The sequence below is a fragment of the Pristis pectinata genome, chromosome 5 (assembly GCF_009764475.1).
Source record: "Pristis pectinata isolate sPriPec2 chromosome 5, sPriPec2.1.pri, whole genome shotgun sequence".
NCBI lineage: Eukaryota > Metazoa > Chordata > Chondrichthyes > Rhinopristiformes > Pristidae > Pristis > Pristis pectinata.
Window position 1 is genome coordinate 86150751 of NC_067409.1, and position 14846 is coordinate 86165596.

Below are 14846 nucleotides of genomic sequence, written 5' to 3' on the forward strand. Positions count from 1 at the left end.
AATCACTGAATTAATCATTCTTTGAAATGTTGCCGGAGCATTTTTCATTCCAAATGGCAAAACATTGTATTCATACAATCCAGAAGGGGTTACAAAGGCTGAAATCTCCCTTCCTCTATCTGTTAATGGAACACACCAGTACCCTTTTAATAGGTCAATCTTTGTAAGAAATTTTGCCTTTCCCACTCTGTCTATGCAATCATCCACCCTAGGAATAGGGTAAGCATCTGACTTTGTTACAGCATTCACTTTCCTGTAATCTGTGCAAAATCTAACAGTTCCATCAGGTTTAGGTACAATAACACAGGGCGAACTCCAATTTGAAGTAGAATGTCTAATAATATCATTTTCCAACATGTATTTGATTTCCTGATCAACAAGTTTACTTTTTTCCATATTCATTCGATATGGGTGTTGTTTGATTGGTTTTGCATCCCCAACATCAACATCATGGGTAATTATCGATGTTCTGTTTGGAACATCTGGGAACAGATTTTTAAATTTTAAAATTAATTCTCTCATCTGTTGTTTTTGTGAAACTTGTAAATGGTCCAACTTCGTTTCAAGGTTCTCCATGATATTTTGGTTTTTCAGTTTCGATGGAACAATATTTGGTCTAAATTGGCCTTCCTCAACATCAACATCAGGCATTCTAGAAACAACCTTTTCACCATCCACCAAGGCCACAACTGAATCCCTCTCATAATAAGGTTTTAGCATGTTTACATGACAGAGTTGTGTTTTCTTGCGTCTATCTGGTGTTTTGATTATATATGTTAGATCAGTCACTCGAGATTCAATAACATAGGGTCCAGAAAAACGAGCTTGCAAGGGATTATTTTGGCTAGGGAAAAATACCAACACCTTTTGCCCCACTGCGAATGTCCTAGGCCGAGCATGTCTATCAAAATATGTCTTCATTCTTATCTGGCTTGTTTTCAGATTCTCTCTCGCTAGCTGGCAGACTCTCTCCAACCGAGTTTTAAATTTTTGGACATAGTCCAACAGACTCAAGTGAACTTCCTCATTAACCCATTGCTCTCTTAACAACTCCAAAGGTCCTCTCACCCTATGTCCAAACACAAGCTCAAACGGACTAAATCCGATTGACTCCTGGATCGATTCTCTAACGGCAAACAAAAGTAAATGGATACCTTCGTCCCAATCCTTGGTGTTTTCAAAGCAATAAGTCTTCAGCATATTTTTGAGAGTAGAATGAAATCTCTCCAGAGCTCCTTGAGATTCTGGGTGATATGCAGATGATACAATCTGCTTTGCTCCCAGCTCATAGACTATTTGTTGAAAAATTTTTGACATAAAATTACTACCTTGATCAGATTGGATTTCTTTTGGCAAACCAAACAAGGTAAAAAATTTTACAAGAGCCTTTGACACCGTCTTGGCCTTAATATTTCTAAGGGGTATTGCCTCTGGAAATCTAGAAGTGGCACACATGATGGTTAACAAATACTGATTTCCAGTCTTAGACTTTGATAAGGGGCCAACACAGTCCACAATCACCTTCGAAAAGGGCTCCCCAAAAGCAGGAATTGGTTTCAAAGGAGCCACAGGGGGCTTTTGATTTGGTTTACCTACCATTTGACATGTGTGGCAGGTTCGACAAAACATCACCACATCTTTTCTCAAACCAGGCCAATAGAATTGTTTCAAGATCTTCCCTACAGTTTTATTCACACCAAAATGACCACCCAAAGGCATACTGTGGGCCAGGTTTAAAATCTCATCCCTATAAACTTTTGGAACAACAACCTGATGAATAACTTCCCATTCCTCAGTAACAGGAACATGAGGAGGTCTCCATTTCCTCATTAACACTCCATTTTTGACATAGTATCCAGTTGGCACCTTTTCAATCTCCTCACATGAGAGAGCTTTTTCTTTCAATTCTGTCAACTCAGGGTCCTTTGTCTGTTCCACCATAAAATCCTTCCTCGACAAAGACAAATCTTTAAATTCAGGCTCACTGTAAGGATGTTGATCCTCCAGTGAAGACAGAAAAGTCTCAGATAAGGCATCAAAATTTTCTTCCTGTTTAGGACTGTCACAAGGAACCACATCAGACTGCACCGGACTGTCTGTCTTGGCTAATTCTTTAGCTCTAGCTCGAGTCACCGCACATGATGGGTAAACATCTGAATCATCCTCAGACTCATCAATCCTTGGTTTGGTTGTTAACCGTACCACAGGATCACTTTCTCCATCTGCAAGGTCATTTCCCAATAACAAAGAAACTCCTTCCACTGGCAAACTAGGTCTTATCCCTATCTCAACTGGTCCTTCTACGAACTTTGACTTTAAAATCACCCTGTGAAAAGGGACAGACATGGTCTCACCTGTAACGCCTCGTACTAGATTTACTTCACCAGTGTCACTTTCTTCACCAAAATTTAAAACACTGTCCAGCAAGAGAGATTGACTAGCCCCAGTATCTCTAAGAATTTTCACTGGCACCTGGGGTGACTCATCATTCAGTGAAACAAAACCCTCTGATACATACGAACGGAATTCCTTTCTCACCTCCTCCAACTTTTCCGCTTTTCCCTCTTGCAAGGACTGATCTTTAACAGCATCTCCTAAACCTTTTTGATTTTTAATTGCCTGAAAGCAAGCATTGGGCCCAGCTTCCTTCTTTTTCTTCAAAAGGGCACAATTAGATATCACGTGGCCAGGTTTCCTACAGTAATAACAAGTACGCTCAACAGATTTCTCCAGCCCTGGCTTCTTTTCATCTTTTCCTTTTTGATTACCTCCCAATTTAATCTCTGGTTTACCTGGATTGTCTTTGTAACTCTTTTGAAAGGTTTTAGGTTGTCCCCATTTGGATTTATGGGTTAAAGCATAATCATCTGCCAACCTAGCAGTTTCTTGTAAAGTTTCCACTGCCTTTTCATTTAAATATGTTGTTAATTAAGCTGGAACACATCTTTTAAAGTCTTCCACCAGTATCAATTCTGTCAATTTATCGTAATCCCCATCTACATTTTTAGCCAGGCACCATCGTTCAAAACATATTCTCTTTCCATTGGCAAATTCCATATAAGTCTGATCTGCAGATTTCCTCAAGTCTCTGAATTTTTGTCTATAAGCCTCAGGGACCAATTCATAGGCCTTCAAAATAGCTTGTTTTACCTTGGTATAATCAGCTGCATCCTCAACAGACAAAGCAGAATAAGCTTTTTGAGCTTTACCTTTAATCACTCTCTGTACCATAAGAGCCCATCCTTTCCTTGGCCAGTTTGAACTCACAGCAACCTTTTCAAAATGTTGGAAATACTGATCAACCTGATCTTCTTCAAACGGAGGGACTAATCGAACCTCCCTGCTGGCTGAAAAACCATCATCAGAATCAGATTCCGAACTCCTACGCTTCATTTGTAACTCATGCTGCCTCTTTTTCTCCTCGTTATCCAGCTCCATCTGCTTCATTGCTAGATCAGCTTCTATCTTCATCTGAGTTATCTTTTGTTCGGCCTCTAATTTCTTTTGTTCTCGTTCAGCCTCTATCTTTAACTGGGTTTATTCTCGTTCAGCCTCTAATCTCTTTTGTTCTCGTTCAGCTTCTAATTTATTTTGCTCTCGTTCAGCCTCTATCTTTGCCAGCTGCACCTGTGCCTCAGAAATTGCTATTTCACTGCCAGGAAACTGTTTTAACACTTCCTTCTCAAACACTTTCTTTTCCACATAATGGCCAGCTATCAGTCTCTGAATATCTGCCTTTCTCATAGACTGCTTTACTTCTGTAAGGTTTAGCCTTGTAGCAATCTTTATCAAATCATCCTTTTTCGCCACCTCCAATCCCTTTTGGGTTGGTGACTCCAAAAATGCCTTAATATCCATTGCTGCTGGTTTCCACACACACAAGCCAATTAAAAAGAATTTATCAGACCTCCCTCAAAAATCTTTGGATTGAATCTCGAACAAATTTCGTCAATCTGGGGTACAATCCCAGACGACACTCGTTAACCTTGGGAACTATCCCGGACGAATCTCGTTAACCTTTGGGTTGGATCCCGGACGAATCTCGTTAACCTTTGGGTTGGATCCCGGACGAGCCCCCAATTTTGTCACGAACCAGCAACAAAAGAAACACACTGAGCATGATTTAGTGTTAAAAACTATTTTATTAATCACTACTTATGATAATACGTAAAATAAAAGTAAAAATGTTAGTATGTTAGAATTCAAGAATGTTAAACCTCGAACGTTAACCCCAAAACTAAACTCTTCGTGTGTGTGTGTGACAAAGTCCAAAACTCCCAGTTCCTGAATGGTTCTTAAAGTTCAGTTCCGCAAGCCATAAGGTGAAACATGAGCAAGGGCTTCTTCAACAACCACCGTTGTCTGAAGATAAGATGTAGATGTAGAAAAACATAGAGAGAGAGTACATACGAAATCCAAATGTTCCACGATGGAACCCAAACGACACTTCAGTGTTTACTCGGTAGTGACTTCCTCACCCCGAAAAGCATCCGAACCGTGGTCGTCCACACACAAATACCTGTTTCCTTCTACAGGTCAGCAACAAAGTGAACTCCACCGGATTACTTCCAACTTCCATACATGGATTTCAGTGGCAAACACAGTTATTGTTTCTCATCCATCGATAGAGAAAACAAGCAGGCTGGTGTCTCTCTCCCTTCTCTCTCTCTCCTTCTTCTTCTTCAACAACGTCATTACGTCCTTTATCTTCTATTGACGTAAGCACGCCCCACACACACATACACACACACTCTCTATCTTAAAGGGACTTTCACTGAGTCCGTAACACTACCCATACGTCTTTGGAATTGAAGTTGTGGAGACACAAAGCCTGCAAAGGGATAGAGATGTTAAGTGAGAAAGTAAGAAGTTGGCAGGTGGAGTATATGTGGGAAACTGTTATTTAAACAGAGTGGGAGTACACAATGCTGCAGAACAAAGGGATCTTGGAGTCCTCGTAGATTAAATGTAGAGGATTGTCATATAGGCGCAGCAAGTTGTGGGAGAGGCCAGTGGAATGTTGGCCTTTATTGCAAGGGGTATGGAGTACAAAGTTGGGAAAGTATTGATGTAGCTTTACAGGGCGATGGTGAGCACACACCTGTTGTCCTATGTGCAATTTTGGTCTCCATTTTTAAGAAAGGATATATTAGCATTAGAGATAGTCCAGAGAAAGTTCATTGGATTAATTCCTGGAATGAATGGGTTGACGTATGCAGAGAAGTTGAGCAGGTTTGGGTTTATGCTCCTTGGAGTTTCACAAAAGAATGAATGGTGATCTTTTTGAAGTATTTAAGATTCTGCGGGAGATCGTGGATATTGAGAGAATGCAAGTATCTAGAACTAGAGGGTGCATAATAGAGGATTATCCATTTAAGACTGGTGAGGAGGAATTTCCTCTCTTAGGTCAATACTCTTTGGAATTCTATATCCCAGAGAACTGTGCAAATTGAGTCATTGAATATAGTCAAGGTATCTGAATCACAAAGGTGTCAAAGGATGTGGCATGAGAGCAGGATTGGATCTGCTATAATCTTATTGAATGGCAGGGAAGTTTTCAGGAGTTGACTGGCCTGTTCCTGCTCCTGTTTATTGTGCTCTCATGTTCTTTGTTTCAAACTTTCTTTTACTTTATTTTAATCCTTTGATCTCTATTCTTTTTCCTAAATCAAAAATGCACTCTAGTACATGATCTTTCTTCCAAGCAAGCTGTGTTAACCTTTCCATAGCTGTTCTTTCTACATTCCATGGATTTCCAAAAGCTAAGTTCTGGCTTGCCTAATCACTAGTTGATATGACTTTGTTCTTTCTTTTCTTTGCTTTTGTGTGCAATGGGCAATCATCCAATAACTTTGCACTCGGTTGAAGTTCAAGTAGCTTAAAGGGAGTGGGCTGCTGGTGCAGAAGAACTGGTTGTTGATTTAACAGCTTGAAATGCAGCAGGTTTCTTCCAATCATCAGGGCTTCCTTTTGGCGATTGGGAATGACAGGGATAACAAGGAAAGGTGGGCAGATCTGGGTGGAGAGAAGGGCTCCCAGCAAATGGCCATCCCTGCCCAGAGTATTTGGCATATAGTTCTGTTGTCTACATTTTAATGAAGACCCATGCTTGAACATCTTCACTTCCCAATTTACACAGACTAACTGTTACTCCAGGTAGAAATGCTTCAGTTCCCACACTCATTGTGGATCTACATCTGATTTCACTGACACCTCTCATACTTTTTCCAAGAATCCATTCTTACAACTGCCCCCAAAAAATCCATTACCACAGGCAATTTTATCAAAAGTGTAATGAAACCAAATCCTGTTCCTCTCTTCATCATCCATTAGTTAACATATAAACATGTAGGAGAGATTGCCCTGTAAGCTGGCAAATTCTGCCCTCTCTGCAGGGGAAGCCTGTAGTGTACATACTCTTGCCAAAATGAGGTAAGATAATACAGCCAAGACACCTGGATTAACACTGAGACTTCTTCATTCTGTGTGGCTAGACTTCTCACTGCCGAGACAAACTGCATCAACAGGGAAGAAAATACCGTTTCTTAAGGAAGGTACAACAGAGCAAGATTCTTATGTTTGAGAAAACATGTATAAATATGTTGCCCAGTATAAAATGCATGTAGATTTTGTCCAGAATGTGAGAATAAGTATACTGAGGTGAGTTTTGTACATCATCCAGCACATACCGACCTATTTATAACTTTAAAAAAATAATATATTCTAACTATCTTTGTGATAGCAATCTCCTGCCCTGGCTGTGATTTGTATGGCCCCAGAAAGAACTTCAGGTCCCATTTTCTAGTTCAGGTGAATGACCTAACACCACCATAAACATTGACCAATTTTTCATTTATGGACTTTAAAGGACTTTTCTACCATTTAATGATAATATTATCTTTCAATGCTCTAACTCATCTCTGCTTATGTTTATTTTATACAGGATGTGAAGTTGAGAAAGCAGACATTGTTTTCCTTTTGGATAGCTCAGCGGTAATAAAAGAGAGTGACTTTCAGATGATGAAGACTTCCTTGAAAGACTTTATTAACTTGTTTGATATTGGTGAAGATCATTTCCAGTTTGCAATAGCCCAATATGGCACTGCACAAACGGCTGAACTCTACTTGAATGAGACTCATTCACATGATACAGTAAGAAACAGAATTGATGAAATGGTGCAGTTGCAGGGAAAAACTGACACAGGGGCAGCGTTACGATATGTGCACAGGTTCTTCCAGCCATCACTGGGAAGTCGAAGGAAAGAGAAGGTGCCCCAGTACCTACTGGTGTTGACAGCTGGGGAATCCAGTGACAGTGTGGTGGCAGCAGCTAATGATTTGAGGAAACAGTACATCAATATATTTGCACTGGGTATTCAGTACGCAAACCCCAATGAGCTTCTGCAAATCACTGGAGCAGCGGACAGAAAAATATTTATTAATGATTTTAAAGATCTAAATAAAATTAAAAGAAGAGTTGTTCGTAAAATTTGTACTCCTCTCCCTCCTCCGAAAGGTAAGTCAGTGATGCTACACAAGAGGCATTGGAGGAACTCAATGGGTCAGGCAGCATCTGTGGAGAGAAATGGACAGTCGACAAAGTCAATGATGTGTATTGTTTAGGATTATACTTGGCTCTGTACAAAAACTACTGTCTCTGAGGAATGTTGAAGTGAATCATGTCCTGCATATTGTCCTAGATATTTTGGTTCTTCTCCAGCTGCTTCTTCATGACAGTGAAGCTTTCTAGGCACCTTTCTGTCTACCCTACCCCACCTACCCAACCCTACTATACCTTGGGAATTGATCCTATGATCATATCTTGTTTTCTTCTTCAGTCACAGGAAGAGACCAGTAGCTGGCATGACCAGCATACATTACCTGTCCCTATCACCTCGCTGGAAGGTAGTGATGAGATAATTTTATGAAACACTATTGTCGATGCAGTGAAGGCATTCCCACAATTTTGATTGGGGAATCTCAGGAATTGGACCCAGTGACAATGAAGGAGTAACAATATATTTCCAAGTCAGGATGATGTGAGACTTGGAAGGCAAACACGTAGGCACTGTTGTTTTAATTTGCACGCTGCCATTGTACTTCAAGGTAGTAGAGGTTGCAGGTTTGGGAAGTGTTATTGAAGCAGTACTTGTGAGTTGCTGCAGGGCATAATGTAAATGATGCACATTGTAGAAATAATGCACATTAAGTGGAGGTACTGAATCTTTTTAAGATTGGCACATTTGCCAAACATGGGTATTGTTTTTTCTGAATGTTGTTGGATCTATGCTTATACTAGCAAATGACTTGCTGGATGTTTGAAAGTCTTGTGGATGTTAGAAGGCCTTGGGGAATCAGGAGATGCGTCACTCACCACAAGATACAAAGCTGTTCTTGTAATCACAGTAGTTATGTAGTTAGTCCATTTGAGTTTCCGGTCAATTGTGGCCTTCAGATAGTTGGTGCTGAGGATTTGATGTTAGTAATGTTATTGAATATGAATGTTACATGCCACTTATCAATGTAAGCCTGAATGTTGTCCAAGTTTCTGCATGCAAGCACGAGTTGCTTCAATAGCTGGGATGCTGCAAGAGAAAACCAAAATTGCAATCATCAACAACTGAGCTCACCTCTAAAAATGATAGAAGGAAGGTCAATGATTGGCAGCCGAAAATGTTGTTAACTTGGAATCTGGCTTGTAGGACTCCAGCAGTGTTGTTCTGGGCTGTGATAATGGATCTACAATAATCACAAACATCTTTCTTTGTGCTGGCTGTAATTCTACCCAGAATCAATAGTGAATGTTCTGTACGTGGGTATGTAAGTGTCTATCAGCAAGATCCAATGGTCTTATGGAATTAAATATGTCAGCTACCATACTTCTGTGAATTTGAGTCATTGGCACATGGGATATAGGGCTTTAATCAAATCTGACAACCAGAATATGTGAGAGTGATCAAAATTCCAAAATTTGAGAAATCCAAAATTTGAAAAGTATTCTAATGTTTTACTGCTAAATTGGATGCTACTGGATCCTTCAACAGCAGCTAGGATCTGATTTTCTAGCCACCTGCATGCATTGATGAGTGTACCTTCAACAGATAACTGTGGGGCCGGGAAATAGAATTTGTCGCAGTTGAAGCACCTATACTTTGAATTAGAAAACCAACATCAGCCATGTGTTCAAAAATTCCAAATCTGACACTGATGCTTTTGTTTTTTTAACTTGTACAGATCTTAAGTTACTTTCAGATGTAAATATGAAAGTCGATAATGAAATGAGGCTGGTCTACAAGTAAATAAACAACATAATCAATGGAATAGCCCATTTCGAAACAATAATTCTTTCCTCCTTTCCCATTTGATCCTTCTGTGCTATTTATCATCATGAAATGTAAGGTGTTAGGTGCAAGACTCATCACCACCCACCAGACTGGTATTGATGGTGAGAGTGAGTAATGCTTGCTCCTCTACAGATCCTACTTGTTGAAATTGGGAGTTTCCTGTCTGGTAATGTAACCTTCCATCCCACCACATTTGAATCCTTGTGTACTCCAGCAACTTATTGCAACCCATTTTTAAAATTTGTAATGGTGACCTACAATAATTCAGTTTTAAAATTTGGAAATCAAATTATTTTTCAATTTCTGATTCATTAGAGTGTTTTCAAAAATTAGGAAGCAAAACAAGCAATACCTTCTTGGAGGAACATTTTCAGTAATTTATTTCAGTCCTTTTAAACAAGTCCCTGCATTAAATTGGCACTGCCTTAATGTCAAGTGCGTAGCAATAATTCCATCACTGGTGTATGTTAAGATAGTAGGTGTGATTTGTGGCAATAATAAAGATACTTCAGTTAGCACTGTTTACCTAGGATTAGGGCTTTATGCTTTAGAATGTTATCCTGATGGAATATGCATGTATTGATACTGAGTGAGGACAGGGTCAGGATTGGAGGTGATTCCCTTCAGAATCAAATTAAAACAGAATTTTTCCATGTCAGCTTGCACTTAAGTTGCAGGTAGTGATGTTTACTGATGAATAGACGATGCTGATTCCCTCAGATAACAAAGCGGTTAATATTTGCACATTGTAAAACATGGCAATATCCAGGCTTGGGATGATATTTAGTAAGGAAATTTTGTGGCATGTGTACAATGAATCAAAACACGAAAGAAGAAATGGCACCATGGTGACAAAATAAAATAAAACATGACATCAGTCAAGTACAGGGCTTGCCTTCTTGAATATTCTATATTATGTACACATCATCTGTTTTGTGACTGTAGAAACAGTGGTTTAGGATGGCCAAAGCAGTTGGCATCTTGGACTGATACTCAGAAGATTTTGATTATTTATCTTTGAGGATTAGAAAGAAACTTCTTGGAATTTACCCTCCCCACCCTTATTACATAAGTAACGAGAATAAAACTTTCCACTGGTTTGTCAGAAAAATTGTGTGCGCTAAGATAAGATTCTCTCCTACTTTCATATGATACCTTCTATTACTTGTCAAAAATTATTTATAAAGTTAATTACTTTGAAATTTACTGTGCAAACTGTATTGAAATATTCTAAGATTCCATTCTTCACTTTTTAGAGGATCCAGCATGCAAGATAGACATTGCCGTAGGGTTTGCTTTTGCAAAAGCAACTGGCTTACAGAACATATTCACTGGCCAGCAAAAACTACAAGTGAAGCTTGGACAAATATTGAAGACAATGACTTCCCTACAAAACATCAGTTGTGTATCTGCTTCTAAGCTAAATATCCAAGTGGGTTTTCATATAATAAGCACTACTGGCACAGCTGTCTTTGAAACTGAATTTGAAGAGTTTAACCCATTAATTTTAGATAAACTACTAGAAGTGCAAACAGATGCTAGAATTGAATTGAATGAAGAATTATTGAAATCATTTCCCGAAAAGTTTCAGGGGTCAACTGCAAATGCAAAGGTAAGAATATTTCAATCATATATATGCAACATCTTTTTAAAACTTTTTAATCCTGCCAAAGGAATATCATTGATTTTCCAAGGCATGCGTGAGTTTCTTCTGTCTTGTAAGCATATTGTACAGTTTTAGATTTCCACATACTGGCTGTGACCTTGAATTTTTTTTTTGGTGGAATGTAGCAACAAAGCTCTGATGGTTTTGCTTCTGAGAGCATGAACAATGGTGAGTTTTAAAATCATGGTTGCATCAAGGCAAATCTGTCCCTACTCTCATTTGCCATCAACAATGTAGGAGCTTTTCTACAAGAATCAATGAATGGCATTAATCAACCTTAGACCAGAGATGCTCAGGCAACAACTTGCCAGTTCCCATCTGAGATCACTCTAAGCTTTATATGTCCAAACAATGGCCCAAAGGTATTGATGTGAACGGCTTGTGAGATCATTTCTCAATTCTTCTGGGAAATATTATTGTGCTTGGTCTGTGTTTCCTCCCTTTCCAAGAAAAGGTTATCAATTGCCTGATGTGTTTGCATTTACAGTTGCTATATTTATAACTGCTACAGTGGCAACTAGGGAATTGGGTAGGGAATAATAGCAAGGGGAATTGCAGAGAAAAAAATAGCCTTGACATGTGATTCTTTGAGTAAAGAGAGAGGGAGAGCAGAAACTAGAAATTAGAAATTTTATTTTACGAGGATGAAGTTAAAAAGACGGTAACTAGCATCTAATCTTGAGTTTACTGGAGTATGGCTGCTTTTCTACTTACAAACCATTGATGAAATAATAATTATTTGTTGTTCTAGTGTAAAAGTAAATCATTATTTTGATCATTTAATAGCTGAGGACTTAGAACAATTTTATGAACCAAAACTTTCTTGCCGCAGAAGTTGGGATTCCAGGACTGAAAGAGTTACCTCTCCAGTGCTATCACTTCCTTGCATAGTTAATGAAAAATCTCCATCAAATAGCCCATTTCAAAATGTGGTATAACATTGACCACTGCTGCACTCTCTTAAAAATCATTTTGGTGATCCATATCTTTCCAACTCTACCTTTTATTCTTGGTTCCAACTGTACCTTGGGAATGCAAAATGTAAGGAAAGTCTTGATATTCCAGCATCATTTTGCATTCATGAATGTGTAGACTTGCAACAGATAAGGAGATACCATCCCCAAGTCATAGGATTTGTGAGGTTGGTTTCAGAATCTAAACCGAAATGGATTACCAATGCAAAGTCCTTGGATTCTAAACAGAAGTTGTTGAGTTAATGAGTGCATTAACAGTCTAAAACTGGACATCCTTACTTTAAGCTCACACAGAAGAAGCACCTTCAAGGTATTAGAGGATGCCATGGGATCAAATTCCATTCCAGGAGTTCACCTTTTGGGAGGACATCTGGTATAAATAATGACAAAAAAGTTTCTGTGCTCTCCAATTATAAAATCAAATGGCACAAAGTTCTCTGCATTTATTTATTTATTTATTTATTTATGCATTTGATACACCTCATGAGTGCATGCAAATGCTCTTAAATCGGAGCTTTTTAACCTCAAAGTTACCTGTTTTGACAAATCAAGGAGTATGAACCCACACATTCTCAAGGAGACTTTGGGGGTGGGGTGGGGTGCAATAACGCAGACATGCTTATAGAAAATAATTCAAATCTTACTGCAGTTGTAAACTAAAAGAGGTTAGATTGTCTCTAACCTCTGTAATTAGCTAACCATAGATGCATGCTTTTTCCTGTGATGTTTTATTTCTTAATGGAACATAATATTTAATAATTGTGAAATTTTCCAAATTCATTTCTCATAATTCATCTAATTTTTAAATCTACACCAGACAATGTAAGCTATGTAATTGCCCCTAAGTTTTGGTTGAGTAGTCATTGTAGGCTAGAGAGACTATGGACCAGGGACCTGGACCCACGGAGTATCCTGAGTCTGCTGGAGAGCACAGTCTGCCCCACATGGGACTAACAATTCCCGCTTCATCTGTTGCACTTGAAGATGGACTTAACTCTATGTGTGTGTGTGAGCATGTATGTTGTTTGTTCTTCCTGCAGGGTCTCTGCACTGCACATGGTGTTTGCAGCTCTTTGCCCTTATGAAGGCCTTTGCATGGTTTATGGTTCCACTGACCTTAATCTGTTCAACTGCATTCCAATTGTCACATTGATACCCAATACCTTAAGGTCCCTTTTACAGATGTCTTTAAAGTGGAGGTTTGTACACACAATTGACCTTTTCCCTAAAGTGGATTCTCCAGTGAGAATGTGTTTAGAAATTCATCCATCATTCATCTGATGAATATACCCAATGGATCACTGCCTGAGCAATATGTACCTACTAGGCAATCCAGGATGCCAGAATTTGTGATTCTCTTTATCCAAGATAATTTCAGAATGTATTGCAGGTAGTGCATATGGTTGTTCTTTAGCCTCCATCTCTGGAGTATGGTGTCCAGATCTTACTGCAGCACTGTAGATTGCTGACAGCACAGTTTTTGGGCACACTAATTTTTATGCGTTTTATTCAACCACACCCTTTTTATAAGGCTGGAAAGAGCTATGGCAGCTTTCCCTCTAGGAGGTTCAGAGTTCCCAAACATTGCGAGTGGGTTGGGCAGGTGAAATAGAACATAGAACAGTACAGCACAGTACAGGCCCTTTGGCCAATGATGTTGTGCCCATATATAGACACCAACTCCTTGATCAATCTAACCCTTCCCTCTCACCAGCCCATAACGCTCCATTTTGTTTTATATCAATGTACCTATCTAAGAGTCTTTTAAGTTTCCCTAATGCATCAGCCTCCACCACCATCCCCAGCAGTGCATTCCAGGCACCCGCCACTCTCTGTAAAAAAAAAACCTACCTCTGACATCTCCCCTAAACTTTCCCCTTCTGACCTTAAACTGATTTTCTCTGGTATTGGCCATTTCTGCCTGGGGAAAAAGCGCTGGCTGTCCACTCTATCTATGCCCCTCATAACCTTATACGTCTCTATCAAGTCAACTCTCATACTGCGTTGCTCCAAAGAGAAAAGCCCTAGTTCATTCAACCTTTCCTCATGAGACATGTTCTCTAATCCAGGCACCATCCTGGTAAATCTCCTCTGAACACTCTCTAAAGCTTTCCTATAATGAGGTGACCAGAACTGAACACAATACTTGAAGTGTGGTCTAACCAGAGTTTTATAGAACTGCAACATTACTTCGTGGCTCTTGAACTCAGTCCCCCGACTAATGAAGGCCAGCACACCATACACCTTCTTAACCACCCTAACTTAAGTGGCAACTTTAAGCGATCTATGGATTTGGACCCCAAGATCCCTCTGTTCCTCCACATTGTTAAGAATCCTGCTATTAACCTTGTACTCCGCTTTCATGTTTGATCCTCTGAAGTGTATCACTTCACACTTTTCCAAATTGAACTCCATCTGCCACTTCTCCGCCCAACTCTGCATCCTGTCTATATCCCGTTGTAACCTGCGATAACCTTCTACACTATCAACAACACCTCCAACCTTCATGTCATCTGCAAACTTACTAACCCATCCCTTCATTTCCTCGTCCAAATCATTTATAAAAATCACAAAGAGCAGGGATCCCAGAACAGATCGCTGTGGAACACCACTCATCACCGACCTCCAGGCAGAATACGCTCCATCTACTACCACCCATCGCCTTCTGTGGGCAAACCAATTCTGAATCCATGCAACCAAGTCTCCATGGATCCTGTGCCTTTCTGGATGAGCCTACCATGAGGAAACTTGTCAAATGCCTTACTAAAGTCCATATACACCACATTCACCACTCTACCTTCATCACTTTGTTTTGTGACCTCCTCGAAAGACTCAATTAGGCTCGTGAGGCACAACCTGCCC

At 39.6% G+C, this 14846-nt stretch overlaps 1 protein-coding gene across 1 annotated transcript in view; it reads left to right on the plus strand.

Moving 5' to 3' along the window:
• LOC127570984 (collagen alpha-6(VI) chain-like) overlaps positions 1-14846 on the plus strand; it is a 117880-nt gene that overhangs the window by 26485 nt on the left and 76549 nt on the right. The window contains exons 9-10 of the mRNA XM_052016955.1: positions 6944-7516; positions 10601-10956. Coding sequence (XP_051872915.1) covers positions 6944-7516; positions 10601-10956 — 929 coding nt within the window. The remainder of the gene's footprint in view (positions 1-6943; positions 7517-10600; positions 10957-14846) is intronic.